The sequence below is a fragment of the Dermacentor albipictus genome, chromosome 7 (assembly GCF_038994185.2).
Source record: "Dermacentor albipictus isolate Rhodes 1998 colony chromosome 7, USDA_Dalb.pri_finalv2, whole genome shotgun sequence".
Taxonomy (NCBI): domain Eukaryota; kingdom Metazoa; phylum Arthropoda; class Arachnida; order Ixodida; family Ixodidae; genus Dermacentor; species Dermacentor albipictus.
In genome coordinates this window covers 26,625,550-26,651,230 of record NC_091827.1, presented here as the reverse complement: position 1 = coordinate 26,651,230, position 25,681 = coordinate 26,625,550, and the positions used below count along the sequence as shown (strand labels likewise).

The following is a 25,681-nucleotide window of genomic DNA, read 5'->3' as shown; positions in this document are numbered from 1 at the left end:
AAGCCGCACAGATCACACGCAGGACTGGCAGGCATTCCAATTACTGCTGAACAAGCTTTCGTGAATGCAACTCCCAACCACAACCGACACAGAAGAGACGCTCAGTGGCGTAGCAACAGGGGGGGGAGCGTAGGCTTCGGGTGCAAGGGGCCAGTGGGAGGGGGGGGTGTCATATACGTCTGAAGACACCCCTCTTTCCGCCGGCTACACCCCGGGTGGGGGGTGACAGAAGACCTACGGGCCCCGGGTGCCAGACGTCCTAGCTACGCCAATGGAGACGCTTATTTCGTGTCGGTGCAGTCCGACCGCAGGTCTGAGTTGCAGCGAAGGGATGAGTCTGTGAAGTCTGGTGCACCTTGCATGTGCGGTGTTCCATTCAGCTAACGAAATTGTGCGGGCTAGAGCGCAAAGCTGTCTCTCAGCGTCTGTCCTTTGGAGAGGAATGGGGCCGCAGCGGGTTTGACGTCCGAGCTGCCTTATCTGCGTCATCATCTCCTATGATACCGCAATGGCCTGGTATCCATTGAAAAGTGTTATCATGGCATTTTTCTCTCAAGTGATGGATGAGTTCCACGATTTCGCTCGTCAGTTGATCGTGAGTTCCATGTCGGAGAAATGACTGTATACAGTGTAAGGCTGGCCTTGAATCGCAGAAGACAGCTCATTTTTCAGGACTCTCTGTGTTGATCACCTGAAGAGCCGCGAGCTCTGTAGCTGTAGGCGTAGTGATAAGGGAAGTCCATAACCGTTGGGTTATTTTCCTTCTTGGTATCTTCCTTGTTGTACTTTCCCTGTTGGCAACTACAGCGCCACCGGAACTGGTTGATGTGGTTGAGCCATCAGTATAGACGTGTGCGCAGTCGCTGTATTTCTCGTACGAGAGGAGTAAAGTAAGTTGTTGCTTGAGTGCTGATGACTGCAAGTCTGACTTTTTCTGAAGTCCTGGGATTGTGAGGTTTACTTGAGTATACGGCTCACGCACCGTGGATGAATCGAAGGCTTCGGATCTCAACAGTGAGGAGGACTGGAGTCGGCGCATATCCAGCGAAGTCCTCCAAGATCAACTCCTGGCCGTCCGGAGAGCTCATGACATCGGGAAAACGTTGGCCTACCGGTGCCTACGTGGGCGGAGCCACCGACTTAGCCTGGGGTCTTGTGCCCTCCGACCCTAGTCTCTCTGGACTAAAATAAAGTTCTTGCCATGCCATTGCTTGCAGCAGGTGCGTACCCTGAAGTAAGAGAGGCACGGTGCGCGAAGACAGTTGCTCTGAATGTCGTGTGGGGACTTTCCACAGGGAGACTTGCGAGGGCAAAGTGTCTTATACGCACACGCATTGTTTCAATGGTTATGTGCGTTCCGATAGAGTAATCTTGAGCGATTGCAATAACTTCTGTCGTTGACGCGTTCCGCGGTAGACGAGGGGCTTGGGCTTGGGCACTTTGGATTGTATAATCAGGATAGTTTTGCATGCGTTGGATATGACCGGTATAACTATACCGGTCGTAGGTTGCGAAAGCGCAGGAACCCCAACAATCTGCGATCACGGGAAGGGAAGGGAAGGGAAGGGAAGTCTCGGGCACCACCTCTAGGCGGGATGGGTCGGCTTTGTTACCTTAGTGCCAAAACTCTCTGAAAAAAAAAAAAAAGAAACACGGGTCCGCTAGGGAGCGAGCACGATTGCAGAATTAGACCGTAATTAAGATCACCACTAGCTGTGACATAAGTTAAGCATGTGACCAATTCCTAGTGCGTGAATAAACGTAGCTTGTGTATTTGGTTAAGTCCATTTATGTACCTTGGTTGTCCATACACCGTCTGCAGCACGCGCACAAGACGTTTCACGTCGTACCCCTCTGCTGCTGCGTATATTTTTTTTTTCGTCTGTTTCATCCAAGTTCGTCCAGACGACGACGATGACGTTGCAAGAAAACCATGCATAGTGTGAGGATAAGGCGCGTCTATAAGAGGCGAGCGGAAAGCCGCACAAAACAATCAAGGAAACAGCAGCGTGAGACAACGGCGAGTAAAAGAAAAAGAAAGGAAGCAACAAGCAGACAAGCGAGGACGCCCGCCGACATAGCGGCGCCGGCGCCAATGCGAATCTCGCCGACGCGTCCGGGATGCATACACACCCGAGCGATGGCCCTCCTATTAGGCTCGCATATTCGGTCGGCGGCAGGCCCAAGTCCTTTGGGGCATTATCAGGCGCATCGCCGCCGCGCAAGCGCATAGTTATACAACCACCGCCGCAGCATCTCCTCGTTTTGGCTCTCTTTTTGTTTTTGTTTTTCTCATGCCTTTTACTTGTACTTTTTTATTTCGCGCCACCTAGCTCCCGCCACTTCTCCTGCCGCGCTGATGGTTATTTTTCTTCATCCGCTTTCCCTACCGTTGTAGCACACCGACGCGGTGGCTCGATATTCAAGGGTGGGGTCCGTCTGTGTGCCGCGCTATGGTGCACGCACTCTTCCTGAGGCGCTGCGGGCGCAGCCGCGCACCGCTTGGAGGTGAGCGGGTGATGGGAGAGGCGACCCGCGGTTGGAGCGGCTGTGTGTCGATTTGCACACCGCCGAATGCGTACGTGAATGCACTAAAGGTTCCTTCTTTTAGCTCGTCCGTAAAGCTTTCTTGCCGTTCGCGGATGCCAGTCATCGTCATCATTATCATCACCATCATCACTAGTGGCGTAGTCCGGAAATCATTTCAGGGTATGTGTGTGTGTGGGGGGGGGGGGTTATCACCGGGGGGGTTAGCACCGTGAGCACGTCGTTTTATGCCCGGGTACCCCTGGTACTGAGGGCCGGGGTTTGACTGTTGTGTTCATATAGGAGGTTGTGGCCAAGTACTGCACCAGGGTGGCCAATCCTGCTCTGGTGAGGGAGTGCGTTACCGGTTCTGGTCACCGGGATCAGGCCACACTCCAGGCCTGTTTGTAATGTAATGTAATGTAATGTAATGTAATGTAATGTAATGTAATGGTGAGGGAAGATAACCGATGGTCATTAAGGGTTACGGACTGGATCCCAAGGGAAGGGAAGCGTAGCAGGGGGCGGCAGAAAGTTAGGTGGGCGGATGAGATTAAGAAGTTTGCAGGCACGGCATGGCCACAATTAGTACATGACCGGGGTTGTTGGAGAAGTATGGGAGAGGCCTTTGCCCTGCAGTGGGCGTAACCATGATGATGATGATGATGACGACCCCTGGTACACAGAAATTTCGGGTAAAGGAGGTAGGGGCACGTGCACTGTGTGCTCCCCCCCCCCCCCCCCCCTTTTTCTCGTAGCTACGCCCTTGGCGGCCACCGTCGACGCTTTCGAACTTCCGGTATTCCGTAAACTGCAGTACGTTTGCTGCAGTACGTTTGCGGACAGAGTAAAGATAGTTTTAGGTTGTCCGTGAACTTATTCCCATTTATAAATTACCGCGGTTTACCGGAGCCGTGGACTGTAGTATCATAAAAAAAGCTGGTAGCGACATTTTGTGACGCCTTGTCCAACTATGAGGCGTTTGAAAAATTTTGCCTTTACGTATACCGCCGCTATTTTACTACACCGTACGCTTCTCCAGTAACCCGATATTCCGCGAACCTTAGTGTGATTAAATATAAGCTAAATATCTCTATGAGAGAGCTTCAGCGTGTCCAGTATTCCGGTATACACAAGTGAATTGCAGGTTTAGCGGTGGTGCAAACGTGTTGGTGATACCCCCTGGGGGCGCAGAACTCAACCACACAAACACGGAACCAATATTGCAGTGACAGAGTTCATTCCACTTTGTGGTGGTGCATACATTCAGCGGTGGCGTAACCGCTAACACGTTGGCTTTCTAAATAAATTTTTTTTTCGATAAGGACATTCGTGGTGCTAAAACAACGTCTCTGTAAGGCACTGTGGTTAGATGAAGCGTCCCAAGATGTCGCTACCTGTGACCGGTAGTACGCAAACACCCTTGCGTATACCAGAATACCGGACATGCTAAAACTCTCTATTATATTTAACTGTTGTAAAGCGTCTGCACGCAGCCGTCCGTCAAGTATTGCAGCAGTTTACACACTACTGGGTCACATGATACGTTAACGTGAGCGGCAACGCGGATGGCGCCTTCTTGCGATGCAGAGTTGAACTGCAGAGGACGCAGAGCTTTTTCTTTCACCAACCATATTCTGCTTGGCTGCTGCTGTAAAGCGACGGCACCTACGTTGTCGTTAACATATGCAGTCTTAGTGGTACGAGCATCGAGTGACACTGTTGTTTCTTGCGCAGCACTTCCGGTTCACCTCCTGAGACGACCGGGAGCAAATTCAAAATAAATCACAAGAAAATAGAAAAAATAGTACGGTATAGTATTCACGGGTTTCGTTATAGATATGATATCAGAGCATAAGTTTAGTTCCATGTTGAGTTGATGAAGTGTTTAGAATGATCAGAATTAATCAGAAATCACTGATTGCTGCACACCAAAGCACAGAATCGTAGACTTTAGAGACCCGCCACGTACGTGAGCACGACTTAGGCGTAGTTCCTGGAAACCCGGAAGTAGAAAGCGGAAGCAGTGACTTCACTAATGACGTCACACACAAGAAGGTGGCACGATATTCAACCATGGAGCTAAGTCATGTTTTCCTTCGACCAGAACCACTCACGCAACAGATAAACGCTTCGAATGCATTGTACTTGAACAGAGCCGCCAGAAGTTGTCGCCACCAGCGGTGCTTATACTTGACGTCCACGGCTGAAAATAAACTTATGGCCACGCCAAAAGCTGGGCTAAACTCTCCAGCTAAACTCTTCACACTCGCCGAGCGGCTCGTAATAAATTTACGGCTATCCTAAGATGTTGGCTCAAAACTATCAAATCTCGGTGCCGTTGTTGATATCAGCGCACGGTCGCTCCGCGCGAGGCGTGACTTCTCCCTCCCGGCGGCTACGCGGTGCGCTCCCACGCCAATGCAAAAAAAAAAAAGAAAAAAAAGGGAAGCGCCGTGCCGCACCCCCGGTGGCTCTGCTGGCTGGGTGCGGCGGTGGCGCTCATTCATCCTGCGTCGTCGTCGTCCTCGTTGTTTCTTCTTCGCGTGCCGCCGAAAGTTTCGCTTCTTCGTCGCACCGGCGGATGTGTTGTACGACGCCGCCGCTACTATAGCGTATCGCCCGCCGCTTCTTCTTCTTCCGCGAGGCCTCGCACTCGCCGCGGTTGCCTCACCCGGCCGGGCCACCCTGGAAAGTATCGCGCGCCAAACCGGCGACGTCCGGCTCATCACCGCTCGGCGAAATTCCGCGTCCCTCGAGACCGCTGAATAATGGGCAGTGGCGCCAGAGGGATATCGACGGCGTGAGAGAGAGAGAGAGAGAGAGAGAGAGAGAGAGAAGGAGAGAGGGGGAGGGAGAGCGAGAGGGGAGAGGCAAGGGGGTTAACCAGGGGCGAGTTTCCGGTTTGCTACCCTGCACTGGAGTGGGGGATATAAAGGTTAGAAAGAGAGCAAAGAGAGTGAGAGAAAGGAAGAATAAAAGAATAGGAATAGATAAGAGAAAATGCATTCACACGGGCCAGTCGATCCGAAGGAGTGCAGTAGCGCTTGCGCGGTCTTCTGATGCAACGGCGTGAGATTAACCTAGGGTGCTACAGGTAGCATCCAAGTCCACGCCCCTGCTAAGGCTCTGTCTGAGCAATGAAAACGGATATCAAAAGGTTAACTTTTACTGGTTGCTGCACAGTAAAATACTTGACATCCTTAATGGTGAATGAGCGTGTATAGTATTTTTACGGTGTGGAGGCGGAAGCCGCGCAGGGTGTCTGCCAACCGGGAAAACCGGGAATTCTCAGGGATTTTGAGTAGTGTGGAAAAACTCAGGGAAAACTCGGGAAATTTGTGCTTCGTTCAGGGAACATTAGCAGTAATTTTGTTGAAAGGGAACGAAAGTCGAGGTAATGCTGGCTTGAGTAACATATAGAGGAATCGTAGCGAATGGTCTTCGACGCCGCCTCGTCGGCTGGAGGAGTTGCCAGAGTACAGTCAACGAGCGACTTTCCGGATGCCCGATAATTCGGACGTACTTCGCGGCCTCACTACGTACCCCATTGGGTCAATGTATAAGAACGTCTGAAATTTCGGTTGCAAGAACCCGTCGCCGTCAGATTTTCCGGACTTTTTGCCGTGACCGCAGACCGCTGCCATTTTGATAACCTCGCCGCCTCGAACCGGCACACTCGCACGCAGATCCGCTGGCAGCCGTAGCCACCACCGCGCTAATGCTAGGCCTAGCTGCGTCGAGGTTTGGTATTAAGCTTCTTGTCGTTCTGTGCCGTGTTTTTCATTGAAAGAATTTGCCGCTGTCAGCAATTTCACCGACACCGCCTTTGCGGTCATCGCGATTGGCTTTGGCGTCCGGAAAGCACGGCGCGTTGCATAATGCTCGTTCGCGAAAGTCAGCTTCGCCTCATTACAGAAATGTTACGCTGTGCAGGGTGTCTATCAACCGGGAAAACGGGGAATTCTCAGGGATTTTGAGAAGTCTGGAAAAACTCAGGGAAAACTCAGGGAATTTGTGCCTCTGCCAGAGAAAATTAGCTGTAATTTTATTGAAAGGGTTGAAAGTCGCGGTAATACTGGCTCGAGTAACAGACAGTAATCGTAATGAATCGTATTTGACGCCCTGTCATTGGCTGGAGAAGTTACCAGTGTGCACTCAGCGATCAACTTTCCGGATGCGCGATAATTAGGACGGCTTCGCGGCACCACCACGTACCCCATAAGGTCAATGTATGATGTATCAGAACGTCTGATATTTCCGATGCAAGAGCACTTCGCCGTCCGATTTTCCGGACGTTTTGCCCTGATCGCAGGTCCTAAACGGCATTAATCAAAGCCACCACCGCTGCCATTTTGATTGCCTCACTGCCTCGAACCGGTGCTCTAGCACGCAGATCAGCTGACAACCGTAGCCACCACTGCGGCAACGCTAGGCCAAGCTGCTTCGACGTTCGCTATGAAGCTTCTTGCCGTTGGGTGCCGTGTTTTTTATCGGACGAATTCGCTGCTGTCAGCAATGCCATGCACTCCGCATTTGTGGTCCTCGCGATTGCCTTAGAAGCTTGGAAAGCACGGTCCGTGTCTCGTCCGTGTCCGCGCTCATCCGTGTCTCTTCTTCTTGTGTCGTCTGTTTGGCGCTATAGTACTTCAGTAATATGCACCAACTAGCCCAACAAAAAGTTCTGCGTTGCATAATGCTGGTTCCCGAAAGTCAGCTTTGCCTCTGTACAGAAATGTTACTTGGTGAAGCATACACAAAAGTATTGCAGTGAAGCATAACAAGCGTGGGAAGGGGCTATTGCCACGGGACACAGTATGTATTCCTTAATTATACACGCGTGCACTCGGTATAGCCTGTCACAGTACGAGCACCGATATACCTAATACATGTACCGACAGGCCTTCAGAGCGTTTTAGAATGTGCCTGTCGCGGTTAATGACATGCATTTATTTTTTCCAACTGGCCGATTTTTCTAGCGTTTTCGCGGCCCCTACCGAGTTTGAAAAATCGGACGTGGACTGTGCAACTAACCAAGAACATGCTTCAAGTGGTTCGTGGGGTGAACGAGTGGTGGAAGGAGGACAAGAACAGAAAGGACCTACGCAGTGAGGAATGAACGGGAAAGGAAGCGTGCTGCCGCCGTTTTGAAGGAGCTTGAGCTCTAAAAACAGTGTTGGCTGATGCCGAGATGCAGGCATCTCTCATCCAAACCAGAATAAGCTCTTTAAAGCAGTGAAACACAACACTGAGGCGTCGTGCGCGGGCTGAGAGTATACCTCAACTGTCCTGACATATGTCAGCTGAGATATATGTCCAGCTGACAACTGTCCTAGGAGTTGAGGTTGACTTACGAGCTGTTGAGAGAATCTCAATTGTGACAAATTTCGGGCCTCATACCACTGAGCTCGCTAACATTTGACAGAAAGTTCATATTCGCAAATATTTGCATCTGTATGCATCTCCTTTTTATTCGTATTTGAGAATGTCTGACTCCATTTGCAATTTTTTTCGAAGGCATTTTATTTGCTAACCCCCCTTCTATTCTCTTCTTGAATAACATAAACACTACTCCTTAGTATTCAAATTGGATTAAGTCGTTTTTAAAATTTTTTCATATGCTTACTAGAGAGTGACAGCATCGGGCGATATGATTTCAGCCCGTCTTGACATAAAACATAGTTCTTCATCACTCATGGAATTTTTGCAAAGGCACTCAGGGAAAACCTTGAAAACTCAGGGAATTTCGAAATTTCAACTTGGTAGACACCCTGTTCAACATCTTCATAAAAGTGATCTACTTCATCATCTCGCTAAGGCTAATGATACCCCAAACAATGTCTGATAGTTCATCAAAGAGTACTGCTAAGCGAGCCTCACTCGACAGCGTTCGGGCGTTAAAGGTTGACAGGGTCAGTTGGCATTGGCGGCCTGTCCGGATCCAGAGATCATGATCATGATCCCCAAATCATGATCCCCAATCATGATTCCCAAACCAAAAAAGAATCCCTCGATTGATACACTACGGCTGGTGTCGCTCACGTCCTGCCTAGGTAAGCTCTATGAAAGGGTTATCCATAGCAGATTGCAGCGATACCTGGAAGAGCGGAGCTGGTTCCCGGACTCCATGATAGGATTTCGCACGGGTTTATCTTGCCAGGACGCGTTCCTCCTACTTAGAGATGAAATTCTAACTAATATACCGTACGGCGACGAAAGACTAGTCCTAGCACTAGACCTTAAAGGAGCATTTGACAACGTCTCTCACGCCGCAATATTGGAAGAACTCGAACTCGCGGGTTGTGGTGAGCGCACATACAATTACTTAAGAGCGTTTCTTTCCAACCGCGAGGCGAGCATCAGTATTGGCCAAATCACTTCGGATTTATTTAAAATGCCTGACAAAGGAACACCTCAAGGAGCTATATTATCTCCTCTTCTCTTCAACATTGCGATGTGTCGGCTCGCGCGCGATCTGGATCGGATACCCGACCTAGGTTACACGCTCTACGCAGACGACATCGCGCTGTGGACGAGCAGAGGTTCACTAGGGGATAAGGAATATACGCTCCAAAGTGCAGTATTAGCGGTGGAGAAATTTTCTAGATGGAGTGGCCTGAAGTGCGCACCCGAAAAATCTGAGGTTATCCGGATACACGCGAAAGGCTACAAATCCAGAGGATCGATTAACATCGTGGTTGAGGACCAATCAGTCCGAGAGGTACCCACGATGCGAGTCCTGGGTTTGTGGCTTCAGAGCGACGGGAGAGCACTACAGACACTCAAGACCCTCAAATCCACAGCCAACAACATAGCCCAAATGATACGTCGCGTGACGTATCGAAAAGCGGGAATGCGAGAAGACGATACCCTAAGGCTCGTACAGGCCTTAGTGGTTAGTCGAATAACCTATGGCTTACCGTACCAAATCCTGAACAGGGAGGAGGAAAAGCAGGCTGACACAATAATTCGAACCGCTTTCAAAGCTGCTCTGGGCCTGCCTAAATGTACTTCAACGGAGCGCATGTTAGCTTTGGGAGTGCACAATACTTTCGACGAACTGAGGCAAGCCACCCTGATGCGACAGAGGGAGCGCCTCAGCTTCACAAAAACTGGTAGGGCAATATTGGCTAGACTCAATATCCCAGCATACCCCATTTATCTCACAGAGCAGGCCGTACCTCTCCCTCCTTCGATGAGATCCAAAATTACAGTAGCCCCAATTCCAAAGAATATGCATCCAGAGTACAACAAAGAAAGGCGCAAAGCACGTGCACAACACATTCAATCAGCCTACTCTAACAACCATAGGTACAACACGTACTACACGGACGCAGCTCTGTATGCAGACACGACCGGGCAGCGCTACCAAAGGAGGTACGCCCTGGCAGTCGTGAACGCTGTCAGCCAACAGCAAATTACCGCGTCGGCCACGGCGGGATCCCCAGCCTCGGCTGAAACATTAGCAGTGGCGATCGCACTCGCTCACGCGGAGCGTTCGCAAAGGGACTCGGTCGTGGTCACGGACTCGCCGGAGAAATGTCGCATGTTTCTCAAGGGGCACGTGACTGCGGCTAGCCTCGCGATAATCCCGAAATCCTTCAACCACCATCATCGCCTACTCTGGTGCCCGGGCCACGCGGGGGTACAGGGGAACGAAAAGGCTAACGCGTTAGCTCGAGGCTTCACTAACCGAGCGACGGCGTCCTCTCCTAACCCCAACCACCCGCACTACCCATCACAAAATTCCACCAATTTAAATGCCAAAGACACCCTTGCTCATCAGCGTGGAGTCCGAGGAAAATACCCGCCGCCTCACCCACAACTTAACGGGGAAGAGGCCGCCGATTGGCGTAAAATACAGACCGGGGTGTTCCCCCATTTAAAATTGCTAAACGCCATGTATCCCACTCGTTATAGGGCCAACTGTCCTTGGTGCGGTGGCATACCTACCCTAATGCACATAACCTGGGAGTGCACTAAGCACCCTCATAGGCCAAACACCAGTATGACAATGGAGCAGTGGGAGGCACAGCTCGCCCGCTCCGATCTGGCAGGACAAAAGTCCTTAATTAGCCAGGTCAGGCAGGCGGCAGAGGCCAGTGGGGCCCTGGACTGAGAGGCTCCGACCACCCCTCCTTCAAATCTTTAGAATCACAATAAAGTTTCTCTCTCTCTCTCTCTCTCTTAGCACTCTCTGCTGCGTTACAGGTCTGACCGCCACCTTGGTCAGGTGCTCCGCAGCTGCTGGAGACTGAGGGACGTGGATTAGTTGTTGGAGCCATTTGGTATCACCGAGGACACCGCGGAAGCCAACTATACGAACGTCAATAATAATAATAATAATAATAATAATAATAATAATAATAATAATAATAAGGCATTAAAATATATACAGGGGGAAAGACGAGGGTTCAGTAATTATTTGCAGTGCTTCTTATTTTAATTCAGTCAGAAAAATGGATGTGGCTTAGGTAAGGTTAAGCCCAGGATGCGAAGCATACTAGCCTTTATTTTAGTTGTTGAACCACTGTTTAGCCTGGTGAACTGCTGTTGCTTGGCTATATTTGGTTCGGCTAGACGAAGAAACAACTCATGCATTACTGCTTCGCCTTCAAGAGTGGAACACGACAGCGTTCCCGTCGACCCGCCAAGGGGTGTAAGACAATAGAGAGTTTTAGCCCAGCGGGTTTACGGCCAGCGGAGCGGAGCGGTCTCCACCGTTGCGCCAGCGGAGCGGCGCGCGAAAAAAGAATTTTAGCCCAGCGGATCACCCGCTCGAGCGGGGTAAAGAGCGGGGAACTCTGCTGCCCCACCTAGTGGTTCGAATAGGAATTACTGAGAAATGAAATTGAATTACGCTTGCTTTTATTATGCAAGAAATGTTGAATAAAGATATATTACATGTTCTCAGTGCATTATTTGTTAATAATGTACTGAGTATTAATGTACGGGTCAGCGCGGCAGTCGCCGTCTTCGATGCAGAACTGCCGGCGTTCATGTTCGCGGCTGCCGTCTTGCATTTCCCATACACGCCCGCGCGCCCTTACGCACACTCGCGCGCTGCGTATACGCTCCGCTGGGGAGTGCTTTCCAGCGGGCGTAAACGCTGCTCCGTAAAACCGCTGGCCGCCTCAGCGTGGTGCGCATGCGCAGTCGCGTCTCCGCTCGCCCGCTCCGCTCCGCTGGCCGTAAACCCGCTGGGCTAAAACTCTCTAATAGGCTACAGGGCAGCGACTACGCGCCCCGCATTGGACGCGGTGAGCGTCGAGCAAAGCAGCGTTCGGCGCGGCAACGAAATGTGCGCCTGAGCAAGAGACGCACGCCTTAGAAACAGCGCGTTTCTAAGGCAACACCGCATTCACTAGAGGCGCTTTTGTACCGCTTTGAAGCGTTGTACTCGTGGCTCAGTGGTAGCGTCTCCGTCCCACACTCCGGAGACCCTGGTTCGATTCCCACCCAGCCCGTCTTGCAAGAGTTGAGCCAAAGCCACTTCTCCTCTGTCGTGACGTCACGGTGTCACGTGGTTTCAAGGCGACACCGCCGCGCCTGAGGAGCTGGGTTGAGCTCTCGTAATATGCTTCGCATAAAATGAAAGTTTCGTCACGGAGAGTTCTGAGTGGGCACGTCCGTGATATCAACAGAAAAATTGGCGACGGTGATTTTTGAGCGGACGTGAGTGCGAATGTGCCGATGAGCGCGAGTGTGAGTACGAGCGTGAGACGTAAACCAAAGGAGAGTATGAACGCGAATGAATGTTGGCGAGCACGCGTAGTTTAAGCGTGAGTGTTCTGTGAAATAATTTACACCCCATGAGGGTGTAGGTCAATATGTAACTCGCACCTTACACCCTTCTGCGTGAGTTGAAGTGTAGAAGTGACTAAGGGGTGTGCAGATCGGTCTGTAACTCGCACCTTACACCCTTCTGCGTAAGGGTGTGAGTTATGGACCACTATCTACACCCTTGTTCACTTTTAAATGTGAAAAATTATATTATCATACAAAGGAGGGCCGATGAGTGCGAGTGTACGCATGAGTGGGGGCGAATGCATGTATACCGAAATCAATGTCGGTGAGTATAAGCGAACGTCCACGTATTGTGCCGATGAGCGCTTTTATAATGTGCTACACACAACGCTCCTGCGTCAGAATTAATTTCAGGAAAACGCATCGGCGCAGGAGCAAGCTGAAAACATTTTTGGACCCGCGTCGCTGCGATTGCGAAACGTCTTTCAGACGATTGGTTCAAGATGGCCATGTGCAGTGATGAGGAAAAGATTGCGCTTCTATGAGCGCAAGGCATGCTGTTGAAAATTTACGAAACGTTGAGTTGACTGAATAACTTCGAAAAAAAAAAAGTCACTGCTAAATTCGTCTATCGTCGCTGAGTGGGACATCTGTAAGCCTGCGGCTCGACATTTAACATACAACACATGAAAGACTTAGCTCAGAGTTTACGTCAATTTTCATATCGAAACACGTGTGAAACGCGGAGATTCTCTCATTGCACGACCGTTTGGACGATTTGAATGAAATTTGTTGCGTTGAAAAAAAAAAGTGAATATCTGCCGACTGTAGAGAGAATAATTTTTATTTGTGACCTTGTAGGTTCTTGCAAAAATTGCAGACACTCAGGAAATTACAAAACAATTCAAGCTCAAATTTTTCAGATCCGTAGCTCTGCACTGAAAACAGGTATCACACATATATATATAGCTCTGCATCTGCTGATTCATCTCAAGTGGACAATCTGGTTCATCTCATGTGATAAGCGAGTTGACAGCTTAGGTGAAACCGTTAAAATTTTTAGTGTTTACGAGCGTCTCGCGAAAGACCTACTCGCAATTTCGTTGTAGAAATCAAACTTCGATACTGTAACGAACCTCGATTTAACGAAATTCGCAATTAAACGAACTGTTTTCATCTCCCGATCTTGTAGTTGCATTGAAAACCGTGTATGTGTTTTTTTCGCGATTTAACGAAGCAACTTGGTGACACAGTTTCGATTTAACGAAGTTTTCGGCCATTTCAATCACGTACTCGGAGCCGGTACGGCTGGTAGATCTAGCGTAAAACTATATGGGCCTAGGCAAAAGTTATTTCAAGCGTCCTTCTGCGTGGAAAGCTTGAGCGGCAAAAGCGCCGCCAATGTGCACGTGCCGGGACGCGGTAGGCAGGAGAGAGAGCGAGAAAGAGAGAGAGAGAGAAACTTTATTTGGTTCTTTCAAGGATTTAGCGTCTCGAGGTCTCCGTCGTCTTCTTGCGCGCCGGCGACTTGGAGCCTCTTCCGGCAAGGGTGGGCCCCTATTCCAGGGCTCCACTGAGCCTAGCTACCTCACTAGCGTGCTGCTCAGGAAACACCGCTGAGCCATTTGTCGCGTTGGTAAATTACTCCGGGAAACGCGAGAGCTGACGATGCCTTCTGCGCAAACGGGATGGGGAGGGCGAGGACGCGTGGTAACGTAATCAAGCACGCGCTGGTGGGGAGGAGGGGGAGGGGGCACGAACTCGGGGGGGGGGGGGTGTCTGCCTTCTCCTCCTCGCGCGCCGTATCGATGATGTTAGAGGTACTCTCTCCGCGGCAGGCCGAAATGGATGGTGTCTTCACGCGCATTTTGTTGTTCCCGCGCGTAAAGTTGTTGGCGGTCGCGTGATCTCAAGTTTCCGAGACACGTACGACGCGTTCGCTCGTGTTTGCGACTGCGAGTTCGGGGTCATCGAGCGAGATCTGTTAACGTTTGCCTGAGCGCGCGTGACACCAATAAAACTGTACGAACTTTACTTCGTGTATAGTCCCCTTGCTGTCGCCATCAATGCTCCACCTTTATGGCAAAACTGACTTTTTCGAGACTCTGGACCAATATGCTTGTCTTTTTACACGTTTGTTTTTAATTTGTGGGCGCCGGCTGCGGGCACTGAGCGCGGCCAACTATGGCCTCCAAGATTTACGGCGCCGCACGATGCGACACACGCAGATCTCGGACCCATTGCTCTCGGTGGGATGTGCACGGCACGCGCTGGCGCTCACATCCGTGCTATTAGAGACTGACCTTCTTGCGATTTGTTTACGAGTGCTTATACTAACAAGATATTATCCGCCAGGAATGCTCTGGGAATTTGTGAAGTTGTTTTAGAGCGCAGCTCTTTGGCGTCCGTTCCTGGGTTTCGCGTCGTCGTCGGCGTCGTCGTCGGCGTTGTCGTCGGCCTCGTAACCAGCTCGCCGACGAATCTGCTCCGCCGCCGCGCATGCGCGCTGTCGGCTCTCCGGGCGAGGGAGGATGATGGAAGGGAGGAGGAGAGACTGTGGAGGAGGGCTGGCTACACAAATGGCTCTTTGGCGTCCGTTCCTGGGTTTCGCGTCGGCGTTGTCGTCGGCCTCGTAACCAGCTCCGCCCCCCTTTCATCCCCCCAGCGCTAGCAGCGACCGACTGATACCGCTTTCGTGAGTCCGCTACCGCACTCACGAAAGACGTCGTGCACTTCCTGCAACTCGCATTAACCGTCCATCGATCCACACCGATGTTAGTAGTGGGGGACTTTAATGTTGACATAAAGACAAACAGCAATTTCCTAACACTTATGCGGGAGAACATCCCGTTCCTCTCGCTCGTAACGCGTCCCACGGCTGTGACAACCTCGCGAGGCACTTGTATAGATCTCGTCTTTGAGAATCAAGCATTGGTGTACCAAGTCGAATATATATCAGTCTATTTCTCCGACCACAAAGCTTCCTTCATGACTGTCAAGAACTGTTAGTGGAGTCTTTGTTAAAGGAATACGTGTGAAAAATAAAAAAAAAATTCTGTGATAGCGCATACATGTGTTGCTCGATTTCTTTGCCTCAATCTATCGAAAAGGTGAAACAGCTTATTTGCTGCGCTCAAATTTCGCATTAGGAAGTAACGTAATCGTCGGTAATTTTTTAACGCTGAAACATTACCTCGAAGTAACGAATCTCACGATTTAACGAAGTTTTTCGCTGAAAGCACAACTTCGCTATATCGAGGTTCCACCGTATTTCTCTCTAGGGGCCACGTAAACTGGGCTGGTTTACATAATTGTCACACCGGTTTATATTGATGATTTATGGCCTTGTAATTAAGATTATTAATGCTCATGCATGTTATCGTATTTTTTTCCTTTCACAATTACTGATAAAAAAGTTTGTTGCCCGAGTAAGTAACTTACTCCTTATCTTGTTTTCTTATCTTGTTTTCAAATGCTACACATTTAGTTAAGTTTGGTGGTGCCAACCAATTTCACTTTTGCCCCCCTGCCCAGGTTTTTACAAATAATGTTTTCTTTTTCCGATGAGAAAGCAACACACACACAACACAATGCCGTGTATTTCTCTCGCGCTTCCCTTGATCGGGCAACTAACATATGTGCCCTCTTTCACCATAACTTTCATTTTCAGTGTTCTGTCCCCCCCTCCCCAACGCCTCGGCCAGCGTTAACTGAAAGCGCGTTACTACAAAACGGGCGAGCGGAGTTCTCATTTACGCCGGCCTAAGAACCTTGCGCCGGACCGGTCAGTGGCGGCGTCTGGCGGCTTTCTTCAGAGGCTTCCACCGCTTTCATCCATGGGTAGTCGTGGGGAAGAGCGGAACGTGGAGCACTCTCCAGAGCCGGGCGAGAAAGCAGAAGTGAAAGGCAAGAGGAAGGCGAGAAAGGGCAGCGGCCAGCCAGCGGCGGTGGGCCGCGGTGGGGTCGGGTGGGGTCGCCGCGGGGGTCAGCTCGTCACTGCAGGGGCCGGACCATCGCCGGCTGGACGTCTGAGCGCCGCCGCCGGGACCCGCTGGCGCCAACCGACGACGCCGTCGCTGAAGGAGCACCGCGAACGATAAATGAACACCAAGAAGCAAAGGTTAGGGTAGCAAGAAACACGCAAGCAAGACACCAGCAAGAAGCAGACGGCAGCAGCGTGTTCGAGATGTAGTACCACCTTTCCCTTCTGCATCCATCCAGGGCCGGCCCCGGCGTCGTCTGCTCGCGCACGTCTGCTGGATCTGTTGGTTCCCGCGCGCGCCCACTCTCTCTCTCTCTCTGAACCGGTGGCTGCGGGTTATTTATCGAGCAACAACACAACAACGGCAGCGGCTTCTTGCGGCGTCGAAGCCGCTGTGTATCTGACGCCAGAGAGAGCGCCACCGCGCCGTCTTTAGCGGCGTGTGAGGTGTACGGTGTTCGCGCGCCGATGCCTCTGCGCTTCTGGAGCTTCTGCTACCGTGCTCGCCGCGGATGCCCTTCTTTCTTACCGCCTCTCTTCCTTATTTTCTCCCACGAAGCTTGCATTTGTAGCGAATAGCCGCTCCGCGAGATATTGATCAACGCGGATCACTGCAATGCCGCTCCAGCGTCGCCTCCTCCTCCTCGTCCAAACCGCTCTCTCTCCATGTCATGCCGCCCGCAAACGCTGTAGACTGGGCTGCTGGAACTGCCCTAGCTGCTGTCTCTCTCTTTCTCTCACTCTTTCTCTCACATTGCTCTTCATTATGTGATAGTATCTCCCTACAGCGCCCACCTTACTGTAGCGAGCATGGTGGAGAGGTGCCTGTGGGATCATAGCGCCGCACTTAACTGTGTCTCAAGAACGATAAGAAAAAACTATACGAGAAAGGAAATACGTAAACGTTACAGAGAACGAAGTGAGGTGGTTATGACGCGGGATAGAGCACTGCATGGGCCTGATTTTTCGGCCCGGGTCCGTCTCCTGAAGCCCGCGCACGGTCCTGGCTCGTCATCTGAAGCGCAAGCCCAGCTCTGGGCCGGGAACCCTAGGGACCTCTCCCTGCACATACAATAAACACATCATAGCTAGGTGGTTCATCGAGGGATATTAGAATAAAACTGCTGTGGCGATAAGACATTGCAACAAAATCTCTTTTTTTTTCATTACGGAAGTGAGCAGCTAGCATTTAAAAGAGAAAAAGAAAGCAAAGGTTGGGTTAAAAATTGATGTCAAGTATTATATTTAAAGCTCTGCGTAATAATTTGTTCAAAATACTGTATGGTTTAGTAAATACAGTTGTGAAGTGGTTTTAATGCGATTGGAATTCTTAGGGCCATATAAAGCCAGCAGGCAATGAATCCAAGGAAAGCATAGGGGTAATAAGATGTGGTTGAAATTGAAACGTAGAAAATAATGAAGAAATGGGAAAATGAAAGTGGACGAAAAATAACTTGTCGCCGGTGAGGACCGAACACAGAGCCTTCGTGTTACAATTTCAATTTCAACCACAGCTAATTACCCCTATGCTTTCCTTGGCTTCATTGCCTGCAGGCTTTATATGGCCTTGATTAACAAAAAGTCGAGCTCCTCTGTTTCCCGTCTCCTCGTTCATTCATAGAGACGGTCTCGAGTCTGGCAAGCCTTGATGCCATTGGGTATCATACGAGGGTTTATTAGCCACATGATTGCGCTAATAAATTCACGAGTCAAGTGACGCCATCGGGCAAAAAAAGAAAAAAAAAGGGGGGGGGGGGGTGTTACACATCTTGCCGCTAGGGCTATGAGTAGCGCTGGCTAACACTCCGAGCTTGACGTCCACTACACACACATACCCAAGTGTAGTGGACTGATTGATGGCCGTCGCTGTAGCACATTTGGCAGGGCATCGCACGCGTCATATGAACATAGTGGGTTCAGGCCCCACCGGCCACAAATGATATTTTCGTCCCTTTTGCAATTTCAATTTTCTTCATTATTTTCTACATTTCACTTTCAACAGCAGCTAATTACCCCTGTGCTTTTCTTGGCTTCATTGCCTGCTGACTTTATATGGGTCGTGATTAACGGAAAAATCGGCACAACCCATCTCGGCAAAACCCATCAATGACTGTCGACGGTAATGCGTTCAGCGTTGAATCAGTATGGCGTCACAACGTATTGACGCCGTCTAAACGAGTTGTGTATAATGCATGTACTGCGGCGAGACACTTCTTTCGTTCAGTTTTTCTCTACAACCATGGACCGTAACCAACATACCTGTTCAGAATATCGTTTCGGTGGCCTAGCTTGCGAATAGTTCGTAAAAAAATCAGGAGCCGCGCTTCAAAGTGACGCGAACAGTACAAAAAAACATTGAAACGATCACGAAATGCGGGTCTCCTAATTAATTAATTCACTCATTCATTGCTGATAATGCTGGCTGCAGTATGACAGACGAAGCTGGCACCTTGTTGTAGGGCGACGTTGTGCTCGAGACCAGCTATATAGTCAAGGCTGCCTTCGTTCCATGACTGCGTTTTCGCGGTCACAATGACCGAACGGACAAGGAAGGAATGAACGAACAAACCGTTTGCTCCGTCCAAATGGCTCTTTCGCCGAAGTGCGAGGAGAATGACACAGAAATATTCAAGGAGTACCGGCATGAAATTGCCGACATTTCATTTTGAAGCGAAACTTTGCTGGCGTTTTCTGGCATGAATTAGTAAAGGCAGGGCGCAGAGGACCAGGACTCAAGAACACAAACGACAGGACCGGCGCCAGAAAGAAAGAGCCCAATGTAGAAGAAATATGCTCAAGTAAAACTCTTGCTTGGGCTAGTTGGTTCATGCTTGAATTAGTAAAGGCAAGGCGCAGAAGACGAGTACTCAAGAACACAAACGACAGGACCGGCGCCAGAAAGAAAGGGCCCAATCTAGAAGAAATATGCTCAAGCAAAACTCTTGCTTGGGCTAGTTGGTTCATGCTTAAATTAGTAAAGACAAGGCCCAGAAGAGCAGGACTCAAGAAGAACACAAACGACAGGACCGGCGCCAGAAGAAATATGCTCAAGTAAAACTCTTGCATGGGCTAGTTGGTTCATGCTTGAATTAGTAAAGACAAGGCGCAGAAGACCAGGACTCAAGAAGAACACAAACGACAGGACCGGCGCCAGAAAGAAAGGGCCCAATGTAGAAGAAATATGCTCAAGCAAAACTCTTGCTTGGGCTAGTTGGTTCATGCTTGAATTAGTAAAGACAAGGCGCAGAAGAGCAGGACTCAAGAAAAACACAAACGACAGGACCGGCGCCAGAAACAAAGGGCCCAATGTAGAAGAAATATGCTCAACTAAAACTCTTGCTTTGGCTAGTTGGTTCATGCTTGAATTAGTAAAGACAAGGCGCAGAAGACCAGGACTCAAAAAGAACACAAACGACAGGACCGGCGCTAGAAGAAATATGCTCAAGTAAAACTCTTGCTTGGGCTAGTTGGTTCATGCTTCAATTACTAAAGGCAAGGCGCAGAAGACCAGGACTCAAGAAGAAGTAAGAAGAAGTGAACACAAACGACGGTCCTGTCGTTTGTGTTCACAAAAACAAAAGCAATGCTCTTCGGACCAAAGAACAAGGTTGTAAACTTGCCGACTTGATCATAATCTCATTGATATCCGCGAAACTCACAATTGTGCAATATATACCACTGGTATGCTAAACAAATGTGGTAATAGCATGCATCAACGTCTAAAACTATTACTATATAACTCGTTAGCCTTTCTCAGTTATCCTACGCACACCTGGTATGGGACGCAACAAAAACTTATCTAAACCGACTGTTCTTAGTTCAAAAGAAGTTTATGAGAATAACTGCAAACACCCCGTATGATTGTCGCACGCGGCAAATGTTTAAAAATTTAAGGTTGTAAGTGATTATTATGACTATCGTTTACTCCAGTCATACTGCTCGGCCACAAAAAAGAACAATTCATTTTACAGCGAGATTTCGGATTTAAGGGGAAATGTTGCCGTATACACTACGCGTCGCCCCAATATTTGGCACGTACCTACTCCTCATAACACCTGTGTGAAACAATAAATCACTTTTACTGTTTCAGTTTTGCTCAGTAATATTGCCAACAAATCTGTAGATGTGTCACAGTTGTCTGAAAAAAAAAACAATGCGAGATTTCTTTTTGTAAATTGTGTGTTTATTTTTCTTGTATGTATCGTATTATTGTGAAGCTTTCCTTCGCATTTTGCAAAGTGCTTAAGTTCGCATGTGAAATCATGTACACCTGCGTAAAATCAGTCATTCGTATGAAACATGTTTGTAAACTGCTGCTGCTGTGCAAAGGGGCAGCCACCCCGTCAACCTACTGATCTCAGTAGCTTTCTGTCGCTATGCTCCTTCCTTGTGTATTTTGTTCAAGAAAAATAAATCCAAATTCAAGCTTGTCCATTTTAGCTTTGTACATTATGCCTTGTATCTATGTGGAACGCCCGCATGTGCTCGAAAACGGGACCTGCAGGCCCATCAGTGAGCGGGCCCAGGCCCCGCCCGCGGGCCTGTGGCCTCAAGCCCGGCCCGGGCTCGAGGGCATCAGGCCCGGCCCAGGACCACTAAACAACGCCTTAGTCGGCCCGGGCCTGCCCTGCCTGCGGGTCAAGCCCGCGTTTTCGCGTGGGCTTGCTTCCGCGCCGGGCAGCTCGGGAGCGCGTGCTGGTTAAGGTATTGCTGTGCACTTTCTCGTTCACTGCATGGATACACGTGGGCTCATTTGGCAAAATATTACTTATTTAATACTTTGGCATGCTCATAAGGACAGAGGCATGTGCAGTGGTGTAGCCAGAGAAGGGTGGGGGTGCGGGGCCCACGCAGAGCGTGTTCAGGCGTGCCTAATCTAAATCTTCTTTCTATTCTCCTGAAACGGGGATTGCTTCGGTCGGCGCACAAAATTTTTTTTTCACTGACCCGTGACCAAGGCACTGGATCGCGCCCTTCTGCAAGTATACCGCCCACGCTTAGCAGGTCAAAAGCGAAAAAAAAAAATATCCCCTTTTATTTTTTTTTTTTAATTTCTTTCTTCTTTCCTGCAGGGCGCGCCGGGCTGTAGGTTGCGGCGAATCCATGCCAAACGCATCCAGCGGCACCTTTGAGGTGGGGGCCCCGGAACTGCGGCCAGAGAGTTCATTACCGCGAGGAATGTCCGGTGGTGGCTCATATACGCCGGCCGTGGCACGCTTCTTCAGATCTCTGCGGTGTATACGCGTCTCGTGGTCGGTAACGAACAACGCCTACAGAGGGAGAGAGAGATAACGAAACAGAATGCTTCATTTCGTCCTGTTCTTTCCCGGAAAACTCATCAGTCCGGGGCTCGGCACCATGAAGCTCCAGAACAAAACGCCGGGAGTCGGTTTATTGTTTGTTTGCTTGCTTGTTTTTCTTCACTTAAAGGGCACTTATGGTCAAGCGGTATTGTGCTCCTCTTTAGGAGAAGGAATTCTCGATGCACATTTTTTTTTTTGAAAAGGAGCAAGAACAAGAAGTAAAAGAAAAGACCGTGTAACATTAGGATAGATGCAGAGCCGGACCTCAATGAACAACTGAGACAGACTTAGAAGGAAACGAAAAGATAAACAATTGAAGCGCGAGATGAGTTATAGGTGGACCGCCATACGGCTTCATGGATCACACAGACCTGTTGCGCTGAAAACTTGAGTCTCGCGTGAGAGAAATGTTGCCATACACACCAAGAGTGCAGAACAAAGCTACAAATGAATCGCATACGGAGTTTCTCAGAAAGGAAACTTCGCCAATGCAGAATAAATTGGACTTAGTCTTGGGATCGAACCGACATTTTTCAAGGCATCCACTTCAGCGATGTTGATGAGGTTTGTTGCGTGTGAAAGAAAACTTTACGCTAAACGAAGATCTGCCACTTGTATGAAGCAGACTATTGAGCATCAATATTTAAAAAAATAATGTTGAAAGTCACAAAATCTGGAAGAAACTAAAGCATCAAGTTTACAACTCTCCGACTGAGCAATAAGAAACGATATCACTTTTCTGTGAGATTGAGACATCTACATTGAGACCTATTGAGGCATCTACGCAGCTGACAAAGTTGATGTATTTTACATCGCTCTTAAATGTACCACTAATTCGTCAGCAGGACTTCTGAAAAAAAAAAAAGAAAGCCCGCGAAACATGGTGCCATGATAATTTCGCGTATAATCAGTGAATTCGCATGTTAACATTGTCGGATTCAGATGGTCTAGCAGGTGCAGTTTACAGAAGTGCGATATCTGTTTTCGGTGCCAAGTTACGGATGGTGCAAACTGTGTGTTTCAATTTTTTTAAAAAACTCTCCGATTTTTGCCAATTTCTGTCAAAAGTGCGAGGCCCTAAATCGATATCCCGCTTCTTATGCACAGTTAGTAGAATTGAGACTTCTCCCTTGAATGCAACAAACTTCTTTCAGATATACGTTCGCCAATTTTCTAGTCACGTCATTTCAATGCTCATTTTGAAGGTAAAACAAGGGGTACCCACGAAAAATAGCCTCGGTTCGTGCACTGTTCAGTTTCATATGATTGAACCGAACCATGTCAGTAAAGAAGGGTTTCCATTTTATCACGTCATCAGTCAATGGTTACAGTCAGGCTTGATCCACTTAGGCATCGTGCAATCCGCCGTGACAGAGAGCTTTTCTTCGCCGCAGTTGCTTCTCGAAAAAGGGACACCCGCGGCGCTTCTTTCTTTCTTTCTTTGTTTCTTTTTTTGACAAGAAACCGGCGACAAAATGGCTCTTTCCCCACGGACGCTAGCTAGTGCCGAGACGCTGACGGTATGAATTGGATGACGGCTGCACTGTAATGTAGTTTACACCCTTACAAGTGAACAAAGGTGTTAATTGGTCTATAAGAACATGCAACCAAAAAATTGTGTAAGGATCTTCACTTTGAGGACGTAAACTTTTTTACAATGTTTGTGAATCAGGCCTTATAGAGTACACAACCGTTAAAGAAGCAGTAGTGATCACTAATGGGACTATGAGTGAAAACAGACGCAGCTTTTTCCGTTTTAACAAACTATACGAACAAGTTCTGTTGCTTGCGGTACGTATGTTGTTAGGGGAGTACTGAGCCGACATTTACAACTTGTCCTTTCTTTTTTTTTTGCGGTAAATGAATGTCCAAGCCGTGTAGACCCCAGAAGAAATACTGGCAAACTTCAGAACGCCCCCATAAATAGTTAACTACAATACCGTATTGATTCGTGTACGGGCCGCACTTCTTTCCCACTTTTGACGAGGTGCGGCCAAAAGGTTCGGTCCCTTGTAAGGGCTGCACCTCGTCAAAATTGGGGAAAAAAGTGCGGCCCCTATAAGGGACCGAACCTTTTGGTCAAAATGGTGTCGGCGCAGCCGGCGACTACTGCACACCGCGGATCCCCGAATGTACCATTGTTCAGAGGTCAATTAAGGTCAATGTGCAGCTCTCGCCGTCTGGTGGGGAAACGCGGAAGTGCGCAGCGCGCGAAAAGTTGCCGATGCGCCCGCGTTGCGTCGGGGCACCGAACGCGATTGCTTCTCCGAAGATATCTTTTTTTTTTCTCCAGAGCTTGGGCTGCCAAGTTGGGGCTGCGGCCCTTACACGAGTCTATGCGGTACTTTCTTCTACGAATCAGTTTGGTTTCGGTGCCCAACCGGTGAATGAGTCATGATACATTAGTATGCTGTGTTCATGCGATCCCTCGGGCTGCCACACGTGAGCCCGCAGCCGAAAGAAAAACATGCAGCACTCATCAATTTTTTTAGTGAGCAATGTGATAACACGTGTTCAAATTGCTACACAACGTTAGTATATTTGGCTTCGTGTCATGACGTCACGCGCTATGTAAGGCCGATGGCGTCGGGTTTTGGAGGTCAAGTTTAGCGTCGAATTAAAGTACCCTGTAGCTCATTATGAGAACGGTAGCAAAGAGTGGCAAAATGTTGTGAGTTCTATTATCTTGTAACTGCTTCCCAACATACGCGTGAGAAACATGTGATAGAGTTTTTACAACTCCAAAAGTATGTATCAGTGCTCTTTTAAAGGGCCCCTCACCAGTAACACTATTTTGCCGACACGTACGTATCGACCGGCTGGGCCAGCATAACGTAAGACAGCGTGACGCACAAGAGAAATGAAACAGCGGGTCGGCAGTCGAACCGGCGACCTTTCTCGTTCGTGCGGAAGACACGACTACGCCGAACAGTTCCGCATGATCGACCCGCCGGTCGATCGAGAACGTATTCGTCGAGAGTGCAAGGCGCATGTGTCGATCATTTTGTTGCCGCCGCGGGTGCGCCCCTTTCGCGAGCGCCTGCATGTCGCCTCACGGCGAACATCAATTCCGCAATATCCACGCGCGCACACAAACAACACCGGCCGGGCGCCGACCATAAGGCGCCTGCGAGGTGTACGCGCCGGCGCCAGGTCTTAAAAGATTCTCTTCCCACGCCTGGTCCTCCTTGGGCGTGTAAGCATGCTAGACTGAGGCAGATCAAGTGGAGAACGGGGGGTTGGAGGCGCGATGGGGAGGGGGGGGGGGTCGTGTTGTCCGGTGAAGGGACTGTATGGGGCGCTGTTGAGCAGAGCGAAGTAAAGCCCCTTGATAGAGCGAAGGTGGGTGGCTCGAGAGGGAGGAGGAGGGGATGCTCGAGGCATTGTGTATGCCTCGATCAGACATCAAGCCCGCGTGCTCTTATGAGAACGTTCGGCGTCCGCATTGGCAGGGAAGCGTTAAAGCCTCCCGTCGGACCCTCCGAGTAACTTCGGTGCAGTGTCCGCCGCACCGATACATTCCCCTGCGCGCAGGCACGCGCGAGTAAGTTGTGTGCAGTGGTGTCTAGAACAATGTTCTGCCGATGATCGCTGTTTAGAACCGGCGCCAAGCGAAGGAAGAGAGAAATGTGAACATGCTCGTCTGTTCAACCTGTTCGTCTGCTCAGCGAGTTCGTCTGCCCAGCAGGCGCATACTACATCTGCAGTAACCGTGCACCCGACGTGGCTCAGCGATTTACATAGCCACGTAGTCCCTCATATGCCGCTATCTGGCCAACACATCTCCCACGACATTCACTCGCGCAGTGGTACGCGCAGAAGTCCCAAAGCCAGAGCTAAGAGGTGCTGTGTTAAAATTGCAATCGAACGCGAGTGTAATGTGTACTGCCACCTAACCCCATTCTCGTAAACGTCATCGGCGAATATGGGGAGCGGGTCAAATTACCTGTTCTCTTTTCTGTCATTTGTGTGCGATCTTCGATCATTCGCCTACAGAGAAACAGCGAAAAACGCTGCTCTCTCTTGCGTTCTTTACATCGTATTGGCACACACTTGCTGATAGCTAGCTACGTCCGCAAAGCCGGAGATTTGCACTGCTTACGCAAAACGGTGTAACAGTCGG

General features: G+C 49.6%; 1 protein-coding gene across 3 annotated transcripts in view; it reads left to right on the top strand.

Annotated features, from left to right (window-relative positions):
• The window catches only part of LOC135919270 (gremlin-2-like), a 77,737-nt gene that overhangs the window by 4,978 nt on the left and 47,078 nt on the right, over nt 1-25,681 (top strand). Inside the window, exon 2 of one of the 3 annotated variants that reach the window (XM_065453004.2) lies at nt 21,328-21,388. The exons of 1 other annotated variant lie outside the window; for it this stretch is intronic. In XM_065453004.2, coding sequence (XP_065309076.2) covers nt 21,359-21,388 — 30 coding nt within the window. In that variant the 5' untranslated portion in view covers nt 21,328-21,358. One more of the 3 variants, XM_070521180.1, reaches the window with a different exon arrangement.